General features: G+C 42.8%; 2 protein-coding genes across 2 annotated transcripts; one reads left to right on the forward strand and one right to left on the reverse strand.

The window, feature by feature from the left end:
- Positions 1–203: 203 nt before the first annotated feature.
- On the reverse strand, positions 204–13,421 carry Mrpl47 (mitochondrial ribosomal protein L47). The gene is made up of 7 exons (XM_004652321.2): positions 13,285–13,421; positions 10,602–10,747; positions 9,883–9,943; positions 7,282–7,378; positions 3,413–3,543; positions 1,622–1,717; positions 204–424 (listed from the first exon to the last, which is right to left on the reverse strand). The coding sequence occupies exons 1-7, from the start codon at positions 13,380–13,382 to the stop codon at positions 301–303; spliced, it is 753 nt and encodes a 250-aa protein (XP_004652378.1). The 5' UTR covers positions 13,383–13,421; the 3' UTR covers positions 204–300.
- Positions 13,422–13,722: 301 nt separating this feature from the next.
- On the forward strand, positions 13,723–27,397 carry Ndufb5 (NADH:ubiquinone oxidoreductase subunit B5). The gene is made up of 6 exons (XM_004652318.2): positions 13,723–13,881; positions 20,412–20,497; positions 21,975–22,041; positions 23,418–23,479; positions 26,056–26,162; positions 27,178–27,397. Exons 1-6 carry the CDS (start codon positions 13,758–13,760, stop codon positions 27,296–27,298), a joined length of 567 nt encoding a protein of 188 aa, XP_004652375.1. The 5' UTR covers positions 13,723–13,757; the 3' UTR covers positions 27,299–27,397.
- Positions 27,398–27,718: the final 321 nt, after the last annotated feature.

Raw genomic sequence — 27,718 nt, forward strand, 5'->3', positions numbered from 1 at the left:
AACTTTTTACTATTATTTTGTTTTATTAGCATTATAAAATCCCATTTTCATCCTACTAGCAGAAGTAGTAAAATTACCTGAATTTCAAAAGCAACCTTACTGCCTTTTGCTCTGACAGCTCAGCTAACTGTCACACTGAGAAAGCCCTACAGAGTGGGGATTAATTCTGCAGTACACAACTTCCAGAAATAACTGGGAGGTCATTTGTTCAGAAACATGATTGCTTTATAAACCACTTAACATATACGTAGTATACAGACCACCGTGAAGAAAAACAAAACAGAGCTTTAAGAGTTCATATTAAATAAGTCTTGACTTCTGAGCTTCAAAACGATGTGGAAATTTTTCCTGAAGAATTTTTTCTTTCTTCTTCTGTAAGCTTTTCTTTCTTGCTGTTGTGCGGGCTTGTTTCTCAAGTCTTAGTCTAAAATAATAAACGCATAACAAGCAATTTATAAAAAAAAGATTTTCTTATTTCTCTAAATGTGGCCGAATCAATTGCATCAAACCCTCAACCATGCCAGTTTGTCTCTGCAACTTCGATCACCATGGTGCGCCGCTGCAAGAGACAGCTGAGTCCACAGTCCTTGCAAATCAGCAAGACTGCAGAAGTTCAGTGCTGAAGCGACCAAGGCATTTTCCTGTCTTATTTGAGAGAAGCTAGGATTTCACTGAGTATGCTGGGCTTTTTGTTCTTTGTGAGGCAGGGTCTCTCACTCTAGCTCAGTGTAGCCTTGAGCTCAAAGCTATTGTACTCCAGTCTCCCCAGTGCTGGGATTAAAGGTGGTGAGTAGGCACTATCTGGTTTTACTGCTCTCTACCACAGCACCCCAGACTCTGCTAACAGGAAGCATTAATATTGGGACATGATAAATTCAGAAGCACCAAAGTTTCTATGGGATTTCAAGTTTTGGGGGGTGAACTATTTTATGTTTGCTTTTGGATATGGAATCAGTGTTTTAACCAGTTTTGTTTTGGGGGAGAGTAGGGAAAGATTCAAGGTAGGGGTCCACTCTAGCCCAGACTAAGCTGGAACTCACTGTGCAGTCCCCAGGTTGGCCTCTAACTCACAACGATCCTCCTACCTCTATTTCCTAAGTGCTGGGATTAAAGGTGTGTCACCATGCCCAAATTAACCAGTTTTAAAAAACTTTAGTTTCTAGTTGGTGATTCTTGGGACAACTACACTCCTCTACCAATAAATGCAGTATATTCTCTATCCAGTGGAGACTGCGGAGATGAAGACCCTGTAGGACACTATGAATTCAGAGACTCATAACTCAGAGACCCTTCTCTCCATCGCCCCTTTTCATCATTAGTCTTGGAATAACACAAGCTCACACTTGATAAATGCTTTGGACCTTCACTTTCGTGTGACAGCATTTCCTCACCTATTTACACACATATACAAAAAGCCATTTTTGATAATTCTGAAAGGATAACACCTGTTAACTGGCTGGAGGTGAAATATGACTTCAATTTTCTCTCTTCTGTAATTCAATCTTCCTGTTTTTCTATAACGACCATGTATTGTTTATGTAATAGAAATTAAAATATAAAAAGGTTTACTATGTCATCTGACGTAAACAGGCTGTAATACAGTAAGGGGATTTGTGCTCACCTGACAAAACGCTCCACATAAGGCATTGCAAAGAACCGTTTCCTGTTGTATCTTTTATTTAGGTACCAAGGAATAGGCCATTGCTTGAACTTGTGCCTACCAAGAAAGCAAAGCATCACTACTTTAGAGAAAAACACTTTGTATATTTTGTACTTCCATCTTTCTTCCTAACTGGCTTCAAGTGAATTAATCTTTGCAGGGCAATCACTTTATCCACTAAGCCACCTTAGCCTAAGAACTTTTAATAGTTCTAGTTTTTGTGTGTGTGTATGTTTTGATTTATTTGTGAATACAATGAGAGAGGGAGCGGGGAGTATGGGACACCAGGGCCTCTTGTCGCTATAAGTGAACTCCACACATATAACTACTTTGTTGTGTACCTGGCTTTACTTGAGTATAGGGGAGCTGAGCCCAGGCTGGCAGGCTTTGCAACCAAGCATTTTAACTGCTGAGCCATCTCCCTAGCCCGTAGCTACAGATTTTTTTTTTTCGAGGTGGGGGTCTCTAGTTCAGGCTGACCTGGAATTCACTAGTCTCAGGGTGGCCTTGAATTCACAGCAATCCTCCTACCTCTGCCTCTCGAGTGTTAGGATTAAAGGCGTGCGCCACCATGCCCGGACTAGTTCTAGATTTTTTTTTTTTTTTTGAGAGCGACACAGAGAGAGAGAGGAGAGTGAGCATGCCAGGGCTGCTTAGCCACTGCAAACGAACTCCAGACGCATGTGCCCCCTTGTGCATCTGGCTAATGTGGGTCCTGGGGAATCGAGCCTTGAACCAGGGTCCTTAGGCTTCACAAGCAAGCGCTTAACTGCTAAGCCATCTCTCCAGCCCTAGTTGTAGATTTTTAATGGACAAAGAGCAGAGGTATATCTTCAAGTTTGCTTCATGGGTTTTATAACCTGAAGTTACATGTATATGTCTTTATTTTTGTGCATCTGGGGAGATGGCTTAGTGGGTGAACAAGCTGCACAAGCATGAGGACCTGAGTTTAGATCCCCCAAGCCCATCACACAAAACAACAGGAATGGAGGTGCATGCCTGTAATCCCAGCACTGGGGAGGTAGGGCTCAATAAGCTTGTGTAGTCAGACTGACCCTGACTCAGAACAAGGTAGTGAGGAACTGACATCAACCTCGGGCCTCCACACAGATGCCCATGTGTTCCTGCACACTAGTACACACATGCAAATAAGTCATGAGATTCTTGCAATGTCCTATGATTTACATAAGACAAGAACCTCTGTTATAATTAACTGCATATATAACAGTCACAGGAATGGGATAAGGATGAGATGGCTGGGATGGTACTAGCTTTACCCAATAAAGTGACCTTCATTCATATTCTTGGTGCTCTGAGGGGGTTGGAGAACTCTCGTTACATAATTCACATCTTTAATTTGTTGTTGTTGTTGTTGTTTTTTGATGTAGGGTCTTGCTGTAGCTCAGGCTGACTTGAAATTCACTATGTAGTACCAGAGTGGCCTCTAACCCTCAGAGATCCTCCTACTTCTGCCTCCCAAGTGCTGGGATTAAAGGTGTGCGACACTATGCCTAGCTGATTTTTCTTTTTCTTTTTTTTTTTTTTTTTTGAGGTAGGGTCTCACTCTAGCCCAGGATGACCTGGAACTCACACTTTAATTCTAGACTGGCCTCTAACTCTTCCTACCACTGCCTCCCAAGTGCTGTGACCAAAGGTGTGCACCACCACGCCTGGCCCTCTGTTTAGACTTCTTAAAACATAAAGCCTGGGAACAGATCTCCACTGTCAACGAGGCACAATGCAACTATGTACCAGATGATTCTTCCAAAGATGTCCCTCCTCCAGGCACCAGGCCTTGCTTTTTCTTGACCGGTCTGAAGAAGCCGTAAAGCATCTTCTCTCTCCTGGACAACTTTATCTAATGCATCCATGGAGTCAACCACCTGGAAAAAAAACTCAAATCTTTAGTTTGTATCTTATGTTTAGAATAATCTTTTTATTATTGCTTGAGAATTTCCTTAGTAGTATGCCAATAAAATGTTAGGAACATTAGACATATTTGAGCTTTAAAAGAATTATGAGTAGCTGGGTGTGGTAATACATGTTTCTAATCATGGCCAGTTGGGTACATATAATGAGACTTTGCTAAAACACACACACAGCAATAAAAAATTATGATTAGTTTACCTGAAGGAAGTTTTTAAATCTATTAATTAAAAAGCTAGAGTGTGGGGCTGGAGAGATGGCTTAGTGGTTAAGGCACTTGCTGCCAAAGCCAAAGAACCCAGGTTCTATTCCCCAGGACCCACATAAGCCAGATGCACAAGGTGGTGCATGCATCTGGAGTTCATTTGCAGTGGCTGGAGACCCTGGCATGCCCACCCTCCCGCCCGCCTTCCCTCTCTCTCCCCCTCCCCACTCTCAAATGAAAATAAAAACCTAACAAACCCCAAAAAACTAGTGTGTATATGACCTACTGGGGAATTTATTTCTGAAATACATTAGCAGGGAGGGGTGATTAATTAAACTCAGAAGTATTACTAGATACTATCATTATAGGAAATGCATTCATCAGTGAAGAATGTTTATCAAGTGCCTTGCTTGCTGACGTACTTAAGAGTCCAAATAATATAAATTTCCTTAATATACACCTGAAAATACACTATGTGTGTATGTGTGCTTGTGTGAAAAAAATATATATATATTTTAATTTACGTCACACAGCAATGAGGATAATGACCATGAGATCCTAGTCTCCAATACATCATTTTCTACAGACTTAGTTATTTGAGAGAGAGAGGGAATGGTACACTGGGGCCTCTAGCCAGTGCAAATGAACTCCAGATGCATGCTCTCCTTTGTGCATCTGGCTTATGCAGGTACTAGGGAATCACACCTGGGTCCTTGGGCTTCACAGGAAAGTGCCTTAATCACTAAGCCATCTCTTCAGCCCCTGAAATACATATTCCTTAAGTATCAGATTTCTTTCTCTAAAGTGGCTGGTCCCAATGTGGGGGCAGAGAAAGGACTAAATGGGTCTTGGACATCTTGGCGAACCTCTTTAGAAGAAAGTGTTGCTCTGCATATCCCAGAAAAATGGGGAAGGGGCAAATGTGGAGAGAACCTCCAGACAACTGTAAGACAACTGTAAGAGTTGGTGAGCTGGATGGGGTTGGGGATTTAGCTCAGTGGATGAGTGCTTGACTACCAAGCACAACACTCTAGAGATGCGCTGGAAGAGGAGGCTGGCAAAAGGATACTTGTGACTGTAAACAGAAGGAAGAAAATACAGGGGGAAGAATGGGAGGAAGAAAGGGAGGAAGGATAGGAGTCATTTGTATTTGAAAATGATACAAATTTGCAAAAGAAAACAAGAGCATTAAGGAAGCAGGGTCCAGCCTGAAGAGACTTACACTGGCCAAATGCGTGACGACCGGTTACAGGACGAAGGAGAGAAAGAACAAGAAAGCCTTTCCTTTCAGCAGAAAGCCAACTAATAAGTACAGAATGAATGATGATGGGATTAGAAGATCTCACCAAACACAAGAGGCTCAGGTAAGAATCATCAGGGCACGCTAAGCCCTGTGAGTGAAAGTTAAGTATAAGATCTCAAAGTCCACCCTAACAAGATGCTTATTTAGATAGGAAGAATGTATGTGCATAGCAGGAAAACCTGACCGAAGGTACTTAACCACACTGCTACTGCAACAGGCTCAGTAGAGCATACCTACATGCTGCATGATGCAGAATTTTCTTTCTTTCTTTCTTTCTTTTTTTTTTTTTTTGAGGTAGGGTCTCGCTTTAGTCCAAGCTGACCTGGAATTCACTCTGTAGTTCCCGAGGAAATGCATATGTCATTGCTGATACTCCCATCATTCTTTTTTTTTTTTTTTTTAATCACTCTAGCTCAGGCTGACCTGGAATTCACTATGGAGTCTCAGGGTGGCCTTGAACTCACAGCAATCCTCCCACCTCTGCCTCCTGAGTGCTGGGATTAAAGGCGTGCGCCACTATGCCCAGCTTTATTTTTAAACACACACACACACATTTTTTTTTGGTTATTCGAGGTGGGGTCTCACTATAGCTCAGGCTAACCTGAAATTCACTCTGTATTCTCAGGGTGGCCTTGAACTCATGGTGATCCTCCCACCTCTGCCTCCTGAGTACTGGGATTAAGGGCATGTGCCGCCACGCTCATCCCTTAAGTATTTTTTTAAAAAGTAAAGATTTTTAAATTTGTATTTACTTATTAGAGAGAGAGCAAGAAAGTGAGAGAGAAAGAATGGGCATGCCAGGGATTGTTTTGCTTTTTGAGATAGGCTAATTAGCAAAGGTAGCCTAGGCTGGCCTGGAATTCATCATCTTCTGGCTTCAGGCTCCAGAGTGGGGGTTATAAGCATGCACTACCATATCCAGTTACCCTGTCTATCTGAACACGAAAAACATCAGATTCAAACTGAGGGACAAGCTCATAATCTTCAACACAACTCATGTAACAAAGACTGAATCTATGGATTAGGGGACTACAGAAAAACTGAAAATGCATGATCCAGAATTTTCTTTTTTTCTTTCATTTTTTTTGAGGTAGGGTCTTGCTTTAGTCCAAGCTGACCTGGAATTCACTCTGTAGTCTCAGGGTGGCCTCGAACTCACGGCGATCCTCCTACCTCTGCCACAAAAGTGCTGGGATTAAATGCATGTGCCATCATACCCAGCTTAGAATTTTCTTTTGCTAAAAAGAATATTGTTAAGATATTTGATACAATCTAACATATATAGATTACACCAATGTTAATTTCCTAATTTACAAATTATAGAGTTGGGCTGCAGAGATGGCTCAATGGTCAAAAGTGCTTGTTTGCAATGCCTGACAGTCTGGGTTCAATTTCCTAGTACCCACATAAAGCCAGATGCACAAAGTGGCACATGTATCTGGAGTTCATCTGCAGTGGCAGAAGGCCCTGGCAGGCCCATATTCCCTTTCTTTCTCTTTCTGAAACGGATAAAAAATTTTTTAAAAAAATTATATGGTGGTTATGGAAGCAAATTCTGTTGTGTGGAAATGTTTTTTATATAAAAGGACATGATACATCCACCTTGGTCTCAAGTCTAGGAAAAACATGTGTATGTGGAATTGGGAAAGAGAAGATGGTAACACAAGTATGATAAAATGTTTATTCATGGAGTCTGGGTGAAGACTCTAAGAGAACACTTGGTACTATTCCTTTAGGCTTTTCGGCATCTCTAGTAACATGTAAAGTAAAGTTTGCAAAGAACCAAGTATGTAGTTCAGACTTCATTAAGCCAGGGTCACCTTCTCCATGATTTGTGGAAACACCTGAGCTTTCACTCCACACATTCCTTGAATTTCTTGAGACATCATGTCTGTAGCCATTACAGCTATGCATGTTTTAGCAAACTACTAATTGTTTCTTACATGTCAAACAGACTCACCATGGATGACCCAACAACCTTATTCCTAGGTATCTACTCAAGGTCGGATAAGGTCACAGCAGAGGAGCATGAACTTTGGTTTTTAGGTGTCAGAAATGTTCTATAATGAGAGAGTTTTAATGGGTGCACAACTCTTCAAATCTGCTTTAAAAAAAAAAAAAAGGAACCATATGCTCTTTCTTTTTCACTTTTACCCCACAGAAGTTTCTAGCCTCCCACAGCTTTACCTTTTCTAACCGCTCTGGACTTGGCATTGGCAAACTCTGCCGCTTGGCCTCCTGTTCCAGAGTGAGAAGCATGTTCCTTTCTTTCAGCAGGACATACCTGGATTAAAGAACACAAAGACAACGCTACTCTGAGTGATGTTAGTAAAGCTGTGATTTGTCACATCAAATTTCATGTTCTGTACTTGAAAGCCCTTCAGAAACCACTGCCAAGAACAATCCTTTCGATGGTGCTGCACTTAGCTGCTTCATCTGCTCAGTAAGTGAGTGCCATGAATGAAGTGTTAGGAGAGTCCTAACAGAGCCAAGTCACAGTCTCTGCATTCCAAGTGGAAAGAAGAGGAAGACGTGTGATGAATGACATTTACTAAGTACCTGCTCCATGCCAGGTTACACTGGAGCACCTTATATTCAGTTCTGATTTCCTATCACAGCAACCTTTTGAGGTGAGCACTGCTTATTTCCTCTTCCTGCAAGAAGAAACTAAGGCTGAGAGAAGTAGGGTGTTCTCAGTCACACAGCCAATTCTGGATTAAAATCTCTGGCTTGCTGTATAAAAACATCCTATTCTTACTCTACCATGCTATTTCTGGAGTGACTTATTGGGGGAGAGAGAAAGAGAGAGAGAGAGAAAACAAACGAACATACTGGAATAATGAAGTAGAAAGATGAGGTCTCTTTTCTTGAGCCAAGATGACCAGGGAAAGCTTTCTAGAGCTGAGATTTGTCCAGATGGAAGGGAGACCACACCAGCCTATGCAGAGGTACTGACCCAGCCCAGCAGAGTTGAGTGAGGGAGGTTTTGTGTATACGTTTTACAATTATAACTGGAAGAAATGGAACAACTGGAGTGCACTGTAAATGAGACAAAGGAATGTATGCTATGGAAAAAAGACAACTGGGGAAAGGAGAGGTCAAAGGCAGTTTGATTTTAGCCACAATGAATGAAAAAGTCCCAAGTTTCCCTTTACTGGCAATTTATAATGGTAATGTTTTGGTATCTTATTTTCTTATAACAAATAAACATACAATATCAGTGAGTTTTGTAAGCACTTTTCAATTTTTTAATCTGCTAAGAAATGTAATTAATCCTTCAAGTTAGAAAATGTAATGCCTACTAGAGTGCCTAGACAAATAACAATTGTGATAGTTTGAATGTATGTCCCCCATAGACTCAGGTGGTTTCTTAAAGCTTGTCTCCAGCTGCCTGGCTGGAGAGGTATCACTGTGGGTGGATCCTAGGGCCCAGCCCAAGATGTGTTTGGGGTTGATTTGAATTCCAGACTAAAGGTATGCAGAGAGGTCTGGGCACTGGTGGGTTTGTACTGGCTGCTTTTCGGTGTTTGCTCGCTGGCAGTGGTGTCTCTCTTTGCTTGGATTGATGAACAGCAGCCATCTTCTTCCTCCACTAATGGAAGTTCCCTTGGATCCGTTAACTGAAATCAATTCTGTTCCTCCCATAAACAGGGTTTGGTTGGCTGTTCATCTCAGCATTGTTGAACTGTCTACTACAAGAATTATCAGTGAAGTGGGTTGAGTCAAAGAACTGGTGGGGACACAGACCAGCTAATTGCTTTCATGCAGGGATACAGGGACAGTGCTGCCAGACCATAGGTCTGACCATTCACGAGAAGCCAGGAGTCTACATATTTCACATGCAATTTCAAAAACAAGTATGGGCTAAATATATTCAATTAAAAATGCAACCCTGGGCTGGAGAGATGGCACAAGGTGGCACAGGCACCTGGAGTTCGTTTTGCAGTGGCTGGAGGCCCTGGTATGCCCATTCTCTCTCTATCTGCCTCTTTCTCTCTCCATTTATCACTCTCAAATATATAAAAAATAAACAAAAATATATTTTAAAAATGCAACCCTATCATAAATCTTCTCAAGTTCTTCAGGGAAATCTGCCAGAAAACCCTAAGTTCCCAATTAAAGGAACCTTCAACATGAATCCCCAATCTAAAGAACAAAGGTATGAAACAGGTAAGGAAAAGAAAGCCTAATTTTACTAGCCATTTTCCACATCATTTTCTGAGCTAATTTAGGAATCCAAGATTGGCTGTGTGACCCAGAATACCTTCATTCTCTCAGCCTTAGTTTCTTCATGTAGGAAGAGGAAATCAAATGGTACCAACTTCAAAAGTTTATGAGAATTAAATTAAAAACTGAATAAAAATCGCTCAAAGCGGGTGTGGTGACGCACGCCTTTAATCCCAGCACTTGGGAGGCAGAGGTAGGAGGATTGCCATGAGTTCGAGGCCACCCTGAGACTGCATAGTGAATTCCAGGTCAGCCTGGGATAGAGTGAGACCCTACCTCGAAAAAAAGTAAAATAAAATTGGTCAAATTGTTAATGTGACAGTATTGGTTTGACATGTAGCTCTTAAAGTCTCTAAACCCCCAACTGCTTTAGAACTGATCTATGTGCCTTAATGTAATCTAATCTACCCTATTTATAAATTCTCTCATGCTCTCACCAATCATATAACCACCCACAGTACTATGGAGCAAGTGACTGTGCCCAGTTCCTTCATCACACAGCGTTATACTATACTACAGCTGCTCCAACCACTGGGCTACTGCCCTATTTAGGATACTTACCAAAGTTTATGTAAATCTTCGTTACTTTTATTCCGTAACTGTTGACAGGTCCATGCAGCTCCTATTTAATCGAGAAATTCACAGCATGAAATAATGCTTCTAGCTCTCTGTCCTTCACAAATTACTTATCCTCTCTAAATCTATGTTCTTATTGGTAAAATATATAATAGCACCATTATATAATTCAATTAAACAACACTATGAAAATATTAGTAACATGACTGGCAATAGCATGCAAAAACTGTTAACATTAATATCAAATGAATTTTCATACCTTAACATTATCCTGTCATTATAAATTAATGTTCAATTATCACTAAAAAAAATAACCTAAAGTAATCCCTAACCTCACTTTAGTTGATAATTTGAATCTATTCTTTTTCTAAACATTCTGTCAACCTGTCAAGGGACTGCTAACTCTATTGTTATAATGACCTTTAAAGTTTTTCTAGTGAAGAGCCCCCACCCTCCCCCAAAATTGATTTTATCGTTTGAGGGAAGGCCTTGCTCTACTTCACACTACTGATCTGGAATTCATTTTGTAGCCCAGGCTGGCCTCAAACTCACAGCAATCCTCCTGGGATTAAAGGCGTATGTTACAAACTAGTTCAAAGGAAATCCTAAAAAAGTAAATACCCAAATAATTACTAAACTGGATAATCCTAGAATGATGGCACATTCAATAAATATATTTTGTATTGCCACTCTATATATCTCACCAGATTTTACTTTTTCTTCCCCCCAATTCTTTGGGTCATCAAAAAATTCTTCGAGTCCTTTCCTTGGCAATGTGGTGTGAAGTGACTTACGTTGCTGAAGGGATGTGATATCTGGTGCATTCTTAGGCAACAAACTAAGAGAATATCTGCAAATGAATATACATCAAGTGATTACAGTTTTACAATATCTGGATTTTATAAGCATTAAGTTGAATCATTTTCTCACTATAATATTTTAAAAACCCACTCAAGATATTTTTGTACCAGAAATAGCAAGCTTTAAAATGCTTAAGAAAGTATACTTAATATTGTACCATAAAGACTGCTATAATTTTAGACATAGTACATTAACACACTTTTAGTTTAATGTAACATTTTTAGGCCCTTCATCCACTACAGCAGTAAGCCTATGATTTAAGTATTTTTTAGAATGGCCAGTAAAGTGACCTAAAATAAAATGGGAAATGTATCACAGGTGTTATTTTCCTACCAAGAATACTTAACTTGAATCTAATCATGATGACATAATCAGAGGAGTCCAATAAGAGGGTTATTCTAAACTAATACTACCACAAATACCAGTATCCTGAAAAGGTGGGGGAGTAAATGTTTTGAATTAATGGTAACAAATGTAGTAAATGATGCTTCAATGAATTCTGAACACTTCAAAAAAAAGAGAGAAGAAAGAACCAGGACAATTTTAATTTGTACTCCATGCTACATAATGGTATATTTCTTCAAACAATCTTTGTGTTGTGGTTAATACGATTTATGCATGTGACATGATGTTTGAAATTTGGTATTTGATACACAGTGCCTAATAAAAGGTTCATAAATATAGACATACACAGAAATGTGACAAAAAACTAATGAGTGGTTAATAGAAATGAAGACTATATGGCTACTCTGTCTTACTCTAACAACTTTTCTATTGGTTTGACAGGATTTTTAAAAAATATTTTATTTACCTGCAAAGCAGAGAGAGAGAGAGACAGACAGACAGACAGACAGAGAGACAGACAGATGGACAGAATGGGCATGCCAGGACCTCCAGCCATTGCAAACGAACTCCAGATGCATGCATCACCTTGTGCATCTGTCTTATGTGGGTACTGGGGAATTGAACTTGGGTCCTTAGGCTTCGCAGACAAATACCTTAACTGCTAAGCCACCTCTCTAGCCCTGATTTGACAGTTTTTATTAAAAAAAATGGATAAACAACAGTAAACAAAAAATATATGTGCACCTACAAAGTTAAAAAACAATGGATAGAGGGCTGGAGAGATGGCTCAGCAGTTAAGCGCTTGCCTGTGAAGCCTAAGGACCCAGGTCCGAAGCTGGATTCTCCAGGACCCACGTTAGCCAGATGCACAAGGGGGAGCATGCATCTGGAGTTTGTTTGCAGTGGCTGGAAGCCCTGGATCGCCCATTCTCTCTCTCTCCATCTATCTGCCTCTTTCTCTCTCTGTCACTCTCAAGTAAATAAATAAATAAAAATGAACAAAAAAAATAAAAAATAAACAAAACAATGGATAGAAATGAAACGTGTTTTCCCGGGTATACAATTGATTTTTATTTTCTTTATTTTCTTCTAAATATTTTATTCCTTTTTCTCAGCAAACAGGTATTCATTTTACAGTAACTATTTCCATTTTAAGCAAGAGAGAGAAGAAAAAATTGATTCAAGTCTGTCACCTTGTTCAACTTATAATCTCTGAACTTAAACAAAATGGGGGGGGAAAAAGCCAAAGGCTTATCTCTTAAGTTATTTGTGCAATAATACAATAGAACACAAATGTCAATCAGTGTGCCTCCAACGATGTAAAAAGGCAGAGGTACTCTTATAAAACTCAGCTCGTTGCAGGCAAATGTCAACAAAGGGTAGGAAAACACACCCTAGCATAAAAACTCACTGGTCAATCCAAAAGACAAGTTACCTTTCATTTAAAAATAATGTGCATTTGCCTTCCAAGGCTCAGGGTCTAATGAGGAAGAGGTGGCAGAAAGAATGTAAGAGCCAAAGGAAGGGTAGGACTCCTTACAACATATTCCCTCCTGACATAAAATGGCCTGGATATCCATGGCCTCACAGTGCCTGATACTACCTGCATAAGACCACCATAAGAGGAGGAAAAGATCAAGACATCAAAAGTAAAAGAGAGACTTATTAAGATGGGGAAGGGGTATGATGGAAAATGGAGTTTCAAAGGGGTAAGTGGGGGGGGGGGGAGGGAGGATATCACCATAGGGTATTTTTTTATAATCATGGAAGTTGTTAATAAAATTTTTTTAAAAAAATAATGTGCATTTGTAGGATGTTCCTTTCTCAAACTTGCATAAAATTTTCAGTGGACTTGGCTAGTTTCATTACCGAACCCTTTATGGGCATTCTCTTTGTGACAGAACCTAGAAGTACGAAGACCCCTTCCTTTTCACCACACAAACCAGACACAGCGTACAGTGCATAATCAAACACTCTTCAGAAACGTGTCCCCCCCACCCAAAGGTCACCCAGCCCAGTGGTCTGTTGCTGTGCTGCTAGGTTTAATTTAACAAGGGCTCCTTCTGCAAGGTCACAAACCCACAGCGGTGGGCTCGGCCATCTAGGCCGTTCCCTCGGAGCTGCTCTGGGCCGTTCCGGGAGCTAGAAAAGGTGGACAGACCTACTCCTCACATCGCTTACCCTGGGCTGGCAGCGGCCTTGGGACATATTAGCAACTTGGTAGCTTTCAGGACCGCTGAGGCTCTTCTGCAAAGACCCGTCAAACTGGACGCAGCCATCTTTCCAAACGGAGCATAGCGTGTTTCCGCTAACACATCGTCACTTCCGTTGTTCGCGCGGCGGGTGAAGAGAGCATGAATGGGCCTCTGCCCTCACTCAATATGGCCACCTCTCACCTTCGTCCTCATTGGTAAGAGTGCCACTTTCACTTTCCGTTACTCTTTCCCCCCTCCCACCTCGGCCTATACGTCACTTCCGTTTTCTGGGGCCGACCGGTAAAGAGAACAGTCACAGATCCTTGCCCTCACTCAATATGGCCACATTTCGCCTTCGCCCTCACTCAATATGGACACGCCCCGCCTTCGCCCTCCCTGGAAGATTGACCTTCGCGGCTCCCGTTACTCTGCCCGCTTCCTCCCGTGCCCGGCCTAGCCATGGTGGGCATGAGCTTGTTGCGGCGGGCTTCGGCCACCGCGCTGACAGCTGTGTGTGCCCGCCGGGTAGGCAGCCGACTCGCAGTCGGAGGCTTTCTCACGCGGAGCTTTCCGAAGGCTGTTGGTGAGTGCTGGCCTTGGGCGACTCCGCGGACCGAGGGGCGGCAGGAGAGACGGGAGGACGGCTCCCGGGTGACCTTGGACGGATCCGCGGGCGGCTCGGGCGGGTTGTGGGCCCGGGGCGTTCGGAAGGGCTGGCGCCCTGCACGAGTAACCCCGCAGGCGTGTCCCGCTAGGCAGCACTGGTAACGCGCTTGGCCGTTCTCCACGCCAGCCAGGCGCAGAGCTGCGACCTGTCTGTAACGGCCCTGGGCGCCTTGTTTTTGAGACAGGCTCCCCAACTTGCCGCCATCCTGCCTCAGGCCCCGAGTTGCAAGGATTACAGACGTGAGTCACCACACTCAAGGCACCGCATTCTTTTTTTTTTTTTTTTGACTTTTTATTAAAAACTTCCACGAGTATAAACAATATGCATGATCATAATCCCCTCCCAGGTCCTCCCAAATCCCCCTCCACTGAATCTTTTCTTGTTTACAATTAGTCTCTCTTCTCTTTTGATGTCATCATTGTTTTTCCTCCTATCGTGCAGGTCTTGTGTAGTTAGCCTCAGTCACTGTGAGGCCACTTTGTGTCTGTAAAACAGCATTGTAAGCTGTCCTGTCTTTCCTTTGGCTCTTTCTGCCACCTCTTCACCAATGTTCTCTGAGCCTTGGACGGTGTGATAGAAATGTCTCAGTGCTGAACATTCCACTGTTACTTCTTCCCAGCACTATGCAGAGTTTTGAGTCACCCCAGTGGTCACCACCATCTGACAAGATAAGACCAAACGTGAGCATAACATTAACCTATGGGCATAAACATAAGTGTTTAGAGGGCAGTTTGGAGGGTATAATATATGCATTTAGGTAGATAACAGAAGTAGTTTTACCCCGTAGGGCTTATGACCTCCCCAGCTGTAGGCTTTTGAGTTGGTTTTTATATTTAAAATTTTTAAAAATAATTTATTAGAAAAAGAGAAAGAGAATGGGCGCAATAGGGCTTCCAGGCACTGCAAACGAACTCCAAATGCATGCGCCCCTTGTGCATCTGGCTAACATGGGTCCTGGGGAATTGAACCTGGGTCCTTTGGCTTTGCAGGAAAGCACCTTAACCACTAAGCCATCCCTCCAGCCCTTTTTAATTTTTTATTTATTTGAGAGAGGTAAATGGGCACACCAGGGCTTTCAGCCACTGCAAACAAACTCTAGATGCATGAGGCATCTTGTGTGTCTGGCATATGTGGGTCGTGGGGAATGGAACCAGGGTGTTTTGGCTTTGAGAGCAAGTGCCTTAACCGGTAAGCCAGCTCTCCAGCCCTTCACAAGATTTTTAGTACAAGGTATGAATTCCCTCCTATGGAGCAGGCCTCCAGTGCAACCAGAGAACCTTTGGTTTTCCCCCAAACAGACACGCCACGACTGCATCAGTTGGTACATTTGGCCTATCTGGCCAATCTTAAGGCTTCCAGGGTCCATTGATAGTAAGACCATTGATGCCTTCTCTCCCAACAGGCTGCATAGCTCTTTCCAGCATCCTGACAGGTAGTCAACAGGGAGGTTTCCAGCTCAGCTCTAGCTTGACTTTTAGTGACCTGCAGCCCAAGCATGTGGAGTCTTTACCAATAGGGTCATACCATTAGTTCTGGTGGGCAACCAAGAACCTTGAAGTCACCATGTTCTTGACAGATTCCACCTGACACAGCTTCTAGCCCCACAGATAAGAAGTAGGGTTGATAGAAGCCCATGATTGCTGAGGCTGTCCTAATACAAAACAGGCCTGCATATTCATTAGGCACAGTAGTTACTCTGCCCATAGAGTTCATGATGGTTTTAGGAGTCTACAAAAATGTTTTTGCTTTTTTAAAATTTTTATTTATTTATTTGCAAAGAGAGAGAATGAATGAATATGAGAATGGGCGTGCCAGGGCCTCTAGTCAGCGCAAACAAACTCCAGACACATGAACTACTGTGTGCGTCTGGCTTTATGTGGGTCCTGGGGAATCAAACTTGAGTCATTAGGCTTTGCAGGCAAGCACCTTAACCACTGAACAATCTCTCTAGCCTGTAAGATTTTTTGAGGTAGGCTGTCTAGTCCAGGCTGACCTAGCATTTGCTATGTAATCTCAGGTTTGCCTCGAGTTCATGGCAATCTGCCTATCTCTGTCTCCCAAGTGCTGGGATTAAGGGTGTGCATCAGCACATCTGGCTATAACTTTCTTTTTATTTTATTTTATTTTTATTTATTTGACAGAGAAAGAGGAGGGAGGGAGGGAAAGAGAGAGAGAAGAAATGGGTATGCCAGGGCCTCCCGCCACTGCAAATGAATTCCAGACATGTGCACCCCCTTGTGCATCTGGCTAACGTGGGTCCTGGAGAATCAAACCTGGGTCCTTTGGCTTTGTAGGCAAACGCCTTAGCTGCTAAGCCATCCCTCTGGCTCTATAACTTTCTTTTTTAAAGGCTAATGTTTCTGAATACATAATCTTTCAGTTCAGATGGTATTCTACATTAATCCAGTCGTAGCATAGCATTTTTACTGTCTTAGAAAGGATCCTGAGAGGGTGGTACTGAAGTCTAAGGACAGCCAGAGCACAGACGTGTGAGCATTGATTGGGAGCTCTGTGGACTGTGAGCTGTTTTCTAAGTTACAGTCATTGCACCAACCCTCACATGGTTGGTGAAATATGCCATTTATTTCATTTTTTTTTTTCTTTTTGTACTGGTGATTAAATTTAAGACCTTGCATGTGCTAGGTAAGTACTTTGTCACTAACCTGTATACCCCCTGCCAGCCCTTTTCCCTGTATTTATTTATTTATTCATTTATGACAGAGAGAAAGAGGCAGATAAAGAGAGTGGGGCTGGAGAGATGGCTTAGCAGTTAAGGTGCTTGCCTGTGAAATGTAAGGACCCAGGTTCATTTCCCCAGAACCCACATAAACCATATGCATATGGTGGCACATGTGTCTGGAGTTCATTTGCAGTGGCTAGGGGCCCTGTTGTGCCCATTCTCATTCTCTCTCACACTCACACACACTCTCTCTCTCTCCCACTCTTCTCTCTAACAAATAAAAAGTGTGAGAGAGAGATTGGATGAACCAGGGCCTCTAGCCACTGCAAACAAACTCCAGATGCATGTGCCACTATGTGCATCTGGCTTTTATGTGGGTACTAGGGAATTGAACCTGGGTTCTTTGGCTTTGCAGGCAAGTGCCTTCACCACTGAAACCATCTCTCCAGCCCTATTTTTTTGCATTATTATTATTATTATTATTTTGAGACCATGTCTCACCAAATTGTGCAGCCTAGTCTTGAACTCACTGTGTTAACATAGGCTGGATTTGAACTTATGATCCTCCTACCTCAGCCTTCTAAGTAGCTAGAACTATAGGCTTGTGTCATCAGACCCAGCATAATTGACCATCTTATCCATCTGTAAGTGTGAGCTTGTTATTGAATGTATTCGTAGTGTTGTACTACCGTCTCTGTCATCCAGCTTCATAACTCTTTGCATTTTGCAAACTAACTTTTCCTGCTCAATAATGACTCCCCATTAGCCTCTGACAACCATTCTACTACCTGACTGTATAGTTTTGACTTTTTTACCTCATAAATGTGGAATCATTATTTTGTGTCTGGCTTATATCAGTTAATATAACATCCTCAAAGGTGGGGGGTCGAGAATGGTCATGCCAGGACCTCTTGCCACTGCAGATAAACTGCAAATACACCACTTTGTGCATCTGGTTTTATGTGGGTACCGGGGAATCGAACCAGGGCCAGCAGGCTTTGAAAGCAAGCAGCTTTAACCACTGAGCAATCTCTCCAGCTCCCAGGTTTTTCAAATCTAAATAACAACCATTGGCAGGGATGTACATTTGTGCCTCAGGATCTACAGGGATTCGCTCCAGGCCACTCAGATACCAAGGTCCTTGTTGCTCATCTCTTGCACAGTGTCTTAGTGTATGCATGTAGCCAGTGCACTCCTGCTATGCATTTTATATCTTCTCTAGATTCTTGATGGTAATGCCGTGCAGTACTAGTGAATAGTTGCTGTGCTGTTCGGGGGACAATGTGTGTTCAGTCCAGGTGCAGTGCTGTTTCAAATACTTGTGTTGGTGGAGCGTAAGTGTGTGGAACCCACTGTGTCACTGAGTCCTTATCTGGTCATTTGTCAGTGGAAACTTGGGTTTCTTCTGGGTGCCAGCTATTGTGAATAATGTGCACATGACATCAGAGCATGTCTCTGAGGTCCTGCCTTCCGTTCTTCGGGGTGTGTTCCCAGAAGAGGAGTATTGCTACCACATCATAAATCTCTTTTCAAGGAACCATCATACTGTTTTCCACAGCTGCTACACCATTTTGCGTCCTCACCAGCAGTGTACATGTGGTTTAGTTTTTCCAAGTTCTCATCTGGCTTTTAAAAATAGTAACATCCTAATGGGTATACAGGGGGATCTCATTAGTGTTCATATGTGTTTCCTTAGTGATGAGTGCTGTTGAATGTTTTTTTTTTTTTGTGAGTGTATTTTTTTTTTTACTTGTCATTGATAAATGATAACCAGGAAGAGCACTAACATTGTTTAGCCCATACAATTATTAGGAAGTAGGGAAAGTCAGTGGCCAGTTTTGATTATTGTGGTTGAAACAACACAAAACTTTCCTTCTCTCTGTCTCTCTCTCTCTCTATTTTTCTCTCTCTCTCCTCCAAGTCAAATTCCTGCTGGATATTTGTTGATAAATACTGCAGGTTCTTTCTATTTATTTGGCAGTGGCCTCCTAATTTATATTCCCTTATAAGAATTGACATAACTTGGGCTGGAGGGATGGCTTAGTGGTTAAGGCGCTTGCCTACAAAGCCAAAGGACCCAGGTTCGATTCCCCAGGACCTATCGGGAGTTTGTTTGCAGTTGCTGGAGGCCTTGGCACACCCGTTCTCATTCCCTTCCTCTCTTACTCCCTCCCTCCTTCCCTCTCTCTTTCTCTCCCTCCCTCTCTCCCTCCCTCCCTCCTTCTCTCTCTCCCTCTCTCTCTGTCTCTTTCTCAAATAAATAAAAATATATATTTTTATAAAAAGAATTGGGGCTGGAGAGATGGCTTAGCAGTTAAGGCACTTGGCACTTGCCTATGAAGCCTAGGGACCCGGGTTCAGTCTCTCTCTGGATCCCACGTAAGCCAGATGCACAGAGGTGACACAAGCGTTTAGTTGTTGAACATGCACACTCGGTGGCGCAAGCATCTGGAGTTCCATTGATGTAGCTGTGGCCCTGGTGCGCGGATTCATTCTCTCTCTCTCTCTCTCTCTCTCTCTCTCTCTCTCTCTCTCTCTCTCTCTCTCTCCCTCCCTCCCTCCCTCCCTCCCTCCCTCCCTCCCTCCCTCTCTCTCTCTTTCTCCCCCCTCCCCCCCTTCTCTCTCTTGCTGTTGCTCTCACTCTTGCTCTTTCTATGAAAAAAAAAAAGAATTGGCATAACCTGAAGTTCTTTACCGCTTTAGCACAGTTGTGCAGAGGACACAAAGTGAGCAGCTTGTCAAGGGTATCCGCCCTTCCTGCTTGCTTTTGAAACTGTGGGAATGGTTGCCAGGTGTTTCATTTTAATTTTAATTTTTTATTTAAAATTTTTTTTTATTTATTTGACAGTGACAGACAGAGAAAGAGGCAGATAGAGAGAATGGGAGCACCAGGGCCTCCAGCCACTGCAAACAAACTCCAGATGCGTGCGCCCCCTTATGCATCTGGCTAACGTGGATCCTGGGGAATCGAGCCTTGAACTGGGGTCCTTAGGCTTCACAGGCAAGCGCTTAACCACTAAGCCATCTCTCCAGCCCCAGGTGTTTCATTTTTCATTAATTAATTTATTTATTTACTTGAGAGAGAGTGTGGGGTGCCAGAGCTTCTTGCTTGCCACTGCATACAAACACCAGATATATGTACCATTTTGTGCATTCAGTTTTCCATGGGTACTGGAAAATCGAACCACGCCCAGCAGTCTTTGCGAGCAAGCACTTTTAATGCTGAGCCATCTTTCCAGCCCCTAATTATTAGTTGTTTCTTTTTTATTTATTTACCTAGTTATTTGAGAGAGAGAGGGAAAGGCAGAGAGAGAGAATGGGTGTCAGGGCTTCCAACCACCACATCTAGCATCTAGCTTTTGTGGGTACTGGGAAATTGAACCTGGGTCCTTAGGCTTCACAGGCAAAGGCCTTAACCACTAAGCTATTTCCCCAGCCGTAGATGTTTCTTTGACAATGAATTAGTATGAAGAGAACTGAAGAGTTGTAGAACACTTTCCAGCACACATAAGACCCTGGAATTCATCTATTACTGCCAAAAATAACAATAATAAAATAATGAAGAGAGCTCTGTTTTAGAACAGAAGATGTCCTGCCCACCCTGGCCTTAGTACTCAAATAAAAATTAGTATTTAAAAGTCTTATTTCATTTAAAAAAGTTATATATCTGTATTTTCTTATAATCTAATCTCACCCCACAATGCATTGATGATATTCCTACTTGATCCTTGTGTGAAACAGCCCCCTTTCACTTTCATCCTTGTAGCTCCTGTTCGACACAGTGGAGACCACAGCAAACTATTCATCATCAAAACATCTTCATTCTACGACAATCGGTTTTTAAAGTTGCTGGTGAGTTAAAACATCTTATTGAACTGAAATCTTTGCACAAAGTATCACTTGTCTGCCTGTTTAGGAGACATTGTTCATTTTAAAATTCATGTTTCTTAGAAGGGATTCAGAGTGTATAGTAATATCTGATTTGTTACTGAATCTTCTTTTAAGTTAGAGAACCTTTTTGTCAAGAGAAGTTTCAGACTGACTGGAGGTAGGACTTGAGCCATTCTTCTCAGGGTCATGGTGTTTTGAAGTCTATTGTGCGTTCTCTGGTATAAGGGTGAAAAGATGTATCTGCAGGATGGGGCCGGTGTAACTGTAGCATGTCTGTATCAGCCCTTAAGAGTCCAGCCTCCGCCCACTATCCGGGGTGGGGGAGTGCAGATTTATGAAACTTAAGAAAGTAAAATTATGTGAGGTTTTTTGTATTATTAAAATATATCTTTAAATATTTATTTATTTGAGAGAGTTGGGGCCTTTTGCTACTGCAAAAGAACTCCAGATGCATGTGCCATTGTGTGCATCTGGCTTTATGTGGGTACTGGGGAATTGAACTGGGCCATCAGACTTTGCAAACATGCCTTGAACTGCTGAGCCATCTCCCTACTCCATGTATTACTAAAGTATTTTTGTTTAATTACCAAAGAACTCATTGAAAGAGATCTTTAATTAAGGAGCTCTATTTTGGTATGTGATTTTTAAATTTCTGTTATTTGGAAATACTGACTGAGTGCATAGACCCTCGCTGTACAGGACTGTTTGCCTGTAGCTCAGGGCTGAAAAATGCCAGGTCAGGGTTTTGATATGGATGGCCCTTGGAACTCCATATGTAGCTGAGGATGACCTTAACCTTTGGATTCTTCCTGCCTCCACCTCCCCAGTGCTAGAATCCCAAGCATGGACCACCACACCTGGCCAGCTTCTCTTTTCACAACCATTCCAAAGACTGTTCAGTAGATAGAGTTGTTCTAATATGTTTACCCTGTGTTCTCCCTCCCTCCCCCCTCCCCCCCTCCCCCCCCCCCCCCCCCCCCCCCCGCTCTCTCTCTCGCGCGCGCTCTTTTTTTTTTGAGGTAGGGTCTCACTCTAGCCCAGGCTGACCCAGAATTCACTATGTAGTCTGTGGGTAGCCTCCAGTTCATGGCAGTCCTCCTACCTCTGCCTCCCAAGTGCTGGGATTAAAGGTGTGCGCCACAGCGCCTGACCCGGCCCTGTGTTCTTAATACAAGCACTTCTTTTACTGCTTTAATTTAAAAAAATAGGAGTTACTTCATCTTTATTATGTTGTATTTATGCAATTAATCCTGATTTTTAATTTTCATTTTTGGTGATAAATACAATCTAGGTCAAAAGAATGCCACAGAAATCAATCATTTGACCCTTGTTCCCATTTATTTAGCACAAAGTTTAAGAAAGTCCTCTAAGGATGATTCAGGTGAAGAGACATAGGAAATGGCCATGAGAACAACTTTTTATTTCTTTATCCTAACAGAAATTCTACCTTTTACTGACTGGGGTTCCAGTGTTGATTGGCATAACATGGGTGAACATATTTATTGGTAAGTCCTCACATTTAGTCCATGCGTCATCAAACTGGTAAACTTGTATAACATGTTCTAATGTTTAAAAGGGCATCGTATTTGCATTGCTTGACCTAAACAGGGAGGAAAGGTTTATCTGGGCTCACAACTCCAGAGCGATTTTAGTTCATCGTAGAGGGGGAGCTCTCCTGTAGCAGAAGGAGCACCAGTAAGCAGAGGAAGCAGGCTTAGCCCGTAAAGGTCTGTCCCTAGTGACCTACTGCCAGCTACGTTCACCTTCTAAAGGCTTCATGGCTTTTAGAATGGCAGCGCGTGCTGGGGACTGGACGTGTAGCAGGCGAGCTGCTGGGGACATCAGTACAGAGGCCGTGTGGGAGGCTCCCGGAAGCCTCACCTTCCTTTTCCTGCCTCCCCCAAACCGGCTCTGGCAGGTAGAATAAGGAAAAGTAAACGGTGAGAAAAGAGGCCAAAAGCCGTTTAAAAAATTCTTCCTAGAGTATGTGAGCCTATGGCTTTAGAAACTGAACTAACTGCAAGCCTCAGATTTCCACAGAAGACCTTCTGAACAGTATTAAATGCTAGCTTTTCTTCTTGAACCTTCAATTTTGTTTCTCTAATGTGTCTTATTATACTTTGTATAAAAACAATATGGGAAACTCATTGATTGATATTGGAGATTATGACCTACTCTTGGAAGATGGCTAAAAATACCTCCTGATTGTATAGAGTTTCAACTATGGAATTTAGAAAATTGGATCATCGGTACACATAAAAGAAGTAAAAATCCTTTAATACTGTTGGGTGTGGTGGTGCATACCTTAAATCCCAGCACTCAGGAGGCTGAGGTAGGAGGTTTGCTGGGAGTTCACGGCCAGCCTGGAACTACAGAGCGAGACTCTACCTTGAAAATAAACAAACAAACAAATCCTTGACTGCATAAAGTAGGTTTCCTACTTTGTTGCTGAGGAATTAATATTCTAAACTTCCCCTTCCTCCCTCCCTGCCCACTCTAGCCCAAGCTGTCCTCAAACTCATGGCAGTTCTACCTCAGCTGGGATTACAGGTGTGTGCCACCATACTGGCTAATATTATAAACTCTTTTTTAAATAAAACAAATCCTTTTTAAATTTTAATTTGTTTATTTGCAAGCACAGAGAGAGATAGAGAGAAGAGAGACAGACAGAGATAGAATGGGCACGCCAGGGCCTCTAGCCACTGCAAACGAACTCCAGACACATGTGTCCTTTGTGCATCTGGCTTACATGGGTCCTGGGGAATTGAACCTGGGTCCTTTGGTTTCGCATGCAAACGTTTTAACCTCTAAGCCATCTCTCCAGCCCTAATATTATAAACACTTAATGCTGAGGTTGAACATTACCATTTTCTCTTACTAGGTGAAGCTGAGTTAGCAGAAATCCCAGAAGGCTATATCCCAGAGCACTGGGAATACTACAAGGTCTGTATAGTTCACTGAAAATTACCTTCTGCTAGTTGTACTAGTTAATGTGAATCTTTTCTTTTAAATTTATTTTAAAAGTATTTTATTACATATGTTCATGCATCACCTTTACATGAGGTAGATCATTCAGTTTTTTAAAAATTTTATTGACAACTTGCATACATATAGGCAATATACCACGATCATAATCCCCTCCCACCACCCAGCCTTCCCCTCTCAATTCCTCCCCTCAGTGAATCCCTGTTTTCCCAACTAGTCTCTCTCTTTAAAAAAAAAATTATTGAGAACGTATAAATGTAGACGATATGCCATGATCATAATCTCTTTTCATCATCCTCCTTTTAGACAGTTAGGATATAGTTTTATATTCAGTTTTTTATATCAAGTAGACTGATAGATTTCTGACATTTAAACAAGTACTCTTGAGAGTTTCTGCATGTGCATGTATAGAGAATATGTGTAGAGAGACATACAGCGTGTGCACATGTGTGTGTGTAGATATATGTGTAGGAGGCATGCGATGTGTACACGTATATATGTGTGTAGAGAATGAGTGTAGGCTGGCTGAAGTGTGTACATGTATGCATTTGTAGAGTATGCATGTAGGGAGGCGTGAAATTTGTGCATTTTTGCATGTGTAGAGAATGCATCTCAAGACTGCAGTGTGGGCATGTGTGCGTGTGTAGACTATGCATGTAGGGAGGTGTACAGTATGTGTACATATGTGTGTGTAGAGCATACAGGTGGGGAGGATGCAGTGTGTGCACATACGCATGTATGTGTGTAGGGAAGCATGTAGTGTGTAGAGTATGTATGTGGGAGGCGTGCAGTGCGCACATGTGTGTGCAGGGTATGCGTGTAGGGAGGCGTGTAGCGTGTGCACGTGCGTGTGTAGGGTATGTGCGTAGGGAGGCGTGCAGCGTGCACACGTGTGTAGGGTATGTGTGTAGGGAGGCGTGCAGCGTGCACACGTGTGTGTAGGGTATGTGCGTAGGGAGGTGTGCAGCGTGCGCACGTGCGTGTGTAGGGTATGTGCGTAGGGAGGCGTGCAGCGTGCGCACGTGCGTGTGTGGGTATGCGTGTAGGGAGGCGTGCAGCGTGCACACGTGTGTGTAGGGTATGTGCGTAGGGAGGCATGCAGCGTGCACACGTGTGTGTAGGGTATGTGTGTAGGGAGGCATGCAGCGTGCACACGTGTGTGTAGGGTATGTGCGTAGGGAGGCGTGCAGCGTGCACACGTGCGTGTGCAGGGTATGCATGTAGGGAGGCGTGCAGCGTGCACACGTGCGTGTGTAGGGTATGTGTGTAGGGAGGCGTGCAGCGTGCACACGTGTGTGTAGAGTATGTGTGTAGGGAGGCGTGCAGCGTGCACACGTGCGTGTGTAGGGTATGTGCGTAGGGAGGCGTGGTGCATGTGCATGTGCATGTGTAGGATATGCGTGTAGGGAGGCGTGCAGCGTGCACACGTGCATGTGTAGGGTATGTGTGTAGGGAGGCGTGCAGCATGCACACGTGTGTGTAGGGTATGTGTGTAGGGAGGCGTGCAGCGTGCACACGTGCGTGTGTAGGGTATGTGCGTAGGGAGGCGTGTAGCGTGTGCACGTGCGTGTGTAGGGTATGTGTGTAGGGAGGCGTGCAGCGTGCACACGTGCGTGTGTAGGGTATGTGCATAGGGAGGCGTGTAGCGTGTGCACGTGCCTGTGTAGGGTATGTGTGTAGGGAGGCGTGCAGCATGCGCACGTGCGTGTGTAGGGTATGCGTGTAGGCAGGCGTGCAGTGTGTGCACATGTGCGTGTGTAGAACATTCTGAGGGCTGATTTATCAGTTAAGGTGCTTGCCTGCAAAGCCCAAGGACCCAGGTTCAATTCTCCAGGAACCATGTAAGACAGATGCACAAGATGGCACTTGTGCCTGGAATGCCTGGAATTTGTTTGTAGCAGCTGGAGGCCCTGATGCTTCCATTTTCTATCTGCCTGTCTCTCTCTCAAATACATAAGTAAAAATAAATGCTAAAAAATTATTTGCATGTGTGTATGCACATGTGTCAGTTTGGGTGCACCAAAATTGTTTGGCTTTATGTGAGTGGCTGAGAAATTGAACTCAGGCTGACAGTCTTTACAAAGCAAGTGCCTTTAACTACTGAGCTATCTCTCCAGCTCCATGTAATCTTTTTTTTAAAATTTAATTAAATTAATTTATTTATTTGAAAGAGAGAGAGAATGAGAGAGAATTGGCGTACCAGGGCTTCTAGCCACTGTAAACGAACTCCAGATGCATGCACCACCTTGTGCATCTGGCTTACATGGTTCCTGGGGAATAAAAGCAAGATCCTTGGGCCTTGCAGGCAAGCACCTTAACTGTTAAGCCATCTCTGCAGTCCTTCATGTAATCTTTTAAATGAGAGTAAAAATAGTATCTATTTAATGGGTTAAAAAGATTTAAAACATATAAAATAGTTGGCACAGTAAAGGCCTGGTTCTATGTGACTAAAATGGACATTTTAAGCTGTAGTCAGCTAGGAAAGCCGGCAATACCCAGAAAGTAACTTGTTTCCAACAACCCATCTCTTGTAGCACCCAATCTCAAGATGGATTGCCCGTACTTTCTATGACAGTCCTGAGAAGAATTATGAGAAAGGAATGGCTATTCTTGAAATTGAGGCTGAAAAGGCTGATCTATGGTAAGAAAAGGGTTGGGGATAAAATGGTTTCCTTGGGTTGTAAATTACAAGAAGGGTTAATAAAACAGTTTCATCCAGGTGTGGTGGTGCACTCCGGAGGCAGAGGTAGGAGGATCGCCATGAGTTCAAGGTTACCCTGAGGCTACAGAGTGAATTCCAGGTCAGCCTGGGCTACAGTGAGACCCTACCTCAAAAACCAAAATAAATAAATAAACAAAATAGTTTCAACATGGTCAAGACCCTCAATGAGAAAGCCTGCTTCATTTCCTTCCATCCCACACCTAGTCTCATCCTTATTTAATAATTTCTTAGATCTGTTTCTAGAGAAAATTTTATGTTAAAATACACTTTATGGGAACAAAAGAGAGTTGAGGGAGGAGATTACAATCAAGGTGCGTTATGTAGATGAGTGAAAGTTGTCAATAAAATTTAAAATAGGGCTGGAGAGATGGCCTAGCAGTTAGGCGCTTGCCATCGAAGCCTAAGGACTCCTGTTTGAATCCTCCAAATCCAACGTAGCCAGATGCAACAGTGACACAGTGTGCAGTGTTACACATGCCCACAAAGAAGTGAACGTATCTGGAGTTTGTTCACAGTGGCTGAAAGGCCTCCCATTCCCTCTTTCTCTTTGCATGTGTGTGTGTGTGTCTGTCTATAAAAAAGAAAAAAAAATAATAAAATATAATTTTTACTCAGAATGGTATAGCTGGGTCATATGGTGGTTCTATTTTTGTTTCTTTGTTTTTGTTTGTCAAGGTAGGGTTTCACTCTAGCCCAGGCTGACCTGGAATTCACTATGTAGTCTCAGGGTGGCCTTGAACTCACGGCAATTCCTACCTCTGCCTCCTGAGTGCTGGGATGAAAGGCATGCACCACCATCCCTGCTCTCTCTTTTTATTTATTTATTTATTTTTTATTTTTTTTTTTTTTTTTGAGGACCTTCCACACTGACCCTAGTGTGGCTGCCCCAGTTTCCATCCCTAGAATCACAGTATTGTTATTACATTTCTTACAGGTTAAAGGAGCAGCAAGTTCGAAGGCTGATGCGTGAGAGGGGAGACGGGCCCTGGTATCAGTACCCAACTCCTGATAAGGAGCTTATTGATCATTCTCCAAAAGCAACTCCTGACAACTGAGTATTTCTCTAAGAGCAAAGTGTGCTCTCTCTAGTGGACAACTAATTAATAAACATTTCTGTATTTTTGCTCTGTGTGAATAAAAGAGCTTCGTCTGTTGCTCTGTTTCTCAGTGTGGTTCAGATGGAGGTTTTGAATTGGGGCCATTTGGCTTCATCTTCAAGAAGATTTGCCGTGTAGTAGCACAAGCTGGAGACGCAGGACTCTGCGACTTGCTAAAATTGCGGTGGCTTCAACCGGCTAGTGCCGTGTGGATCTGGCGGATGGAGGCTGTGGAAACAGGTCCGTGTATTCAGTGAGGAACTAAGTCATTTGAGCATTGTAATGTAGACAGTGGGATATCCAGGGGCACAAGAAATACCGAAACAACTATATAAAAAGTTAGCATCTTAATAAACAAGTTTTCCATGAACAAGTCTT

This window comes from Jaculus jaculus, chromosome 11 (assembly GCF_020740685.1).
Source record: "Jaculus jaculus isolate mJacJac1 chromosome 11, mJacJac1.mat.Y.cur, whole genome shotgun sequence".
In the NCBI taxonomy this organism is placed as follows: Eukaryota; Metazoa; Chordata; class Mammalia; order Rodentia; family Dipodidae; genus Jaculus; species Jaculus jaculus.

Bases quoted from the DNA above. Each gene is read 5' to 3' on its own strand.
- Ndufb5 (XM_004652318.2), top strand. From the start codon at position 13,758: ATGGTGGGCATGAGCTTGTTGCGGCGGGCTTCGGCCACCGCGCTGACA. The intron at 13,882-20,411 runs GTGAGTGCTGGC...TCATCCTTGTAG, and splicing joins GAGCTTTCCGAAGGCTGTTG to CTCCTGTTCGACACAGTGGA. The intron at 22,042-23,417 runs GTAAGTCCTCAC...TTCTCTTACTAG, and splicing joins ATGGGTGAACATATTTATTG to GTGAAGCTGAGTTAGCAGAA.
- Mrpl47 (XM_004652321.2), bottom strand. From the start codon at position 13,382: ATGGCTGCGTCCAGTTTGACGGGTCTTTGCAGAAGAGCCTCAGCGGTC. The intron at 10,748-13,284 runs GTAAGCGATGTG...ATTCATTTGCAG, and splicing joins AAGGCCGCTGCCAGCCCAGG to ATATTCTCTTAGTTTGTTGC. The intron at 1,718-3,412 runs GTACATAGTTGC...CTTTCTTGGTAG, and splicing joins ATCTTTGGAAGAATCATCTG to GCACAAGTTCAAGCAATGGC.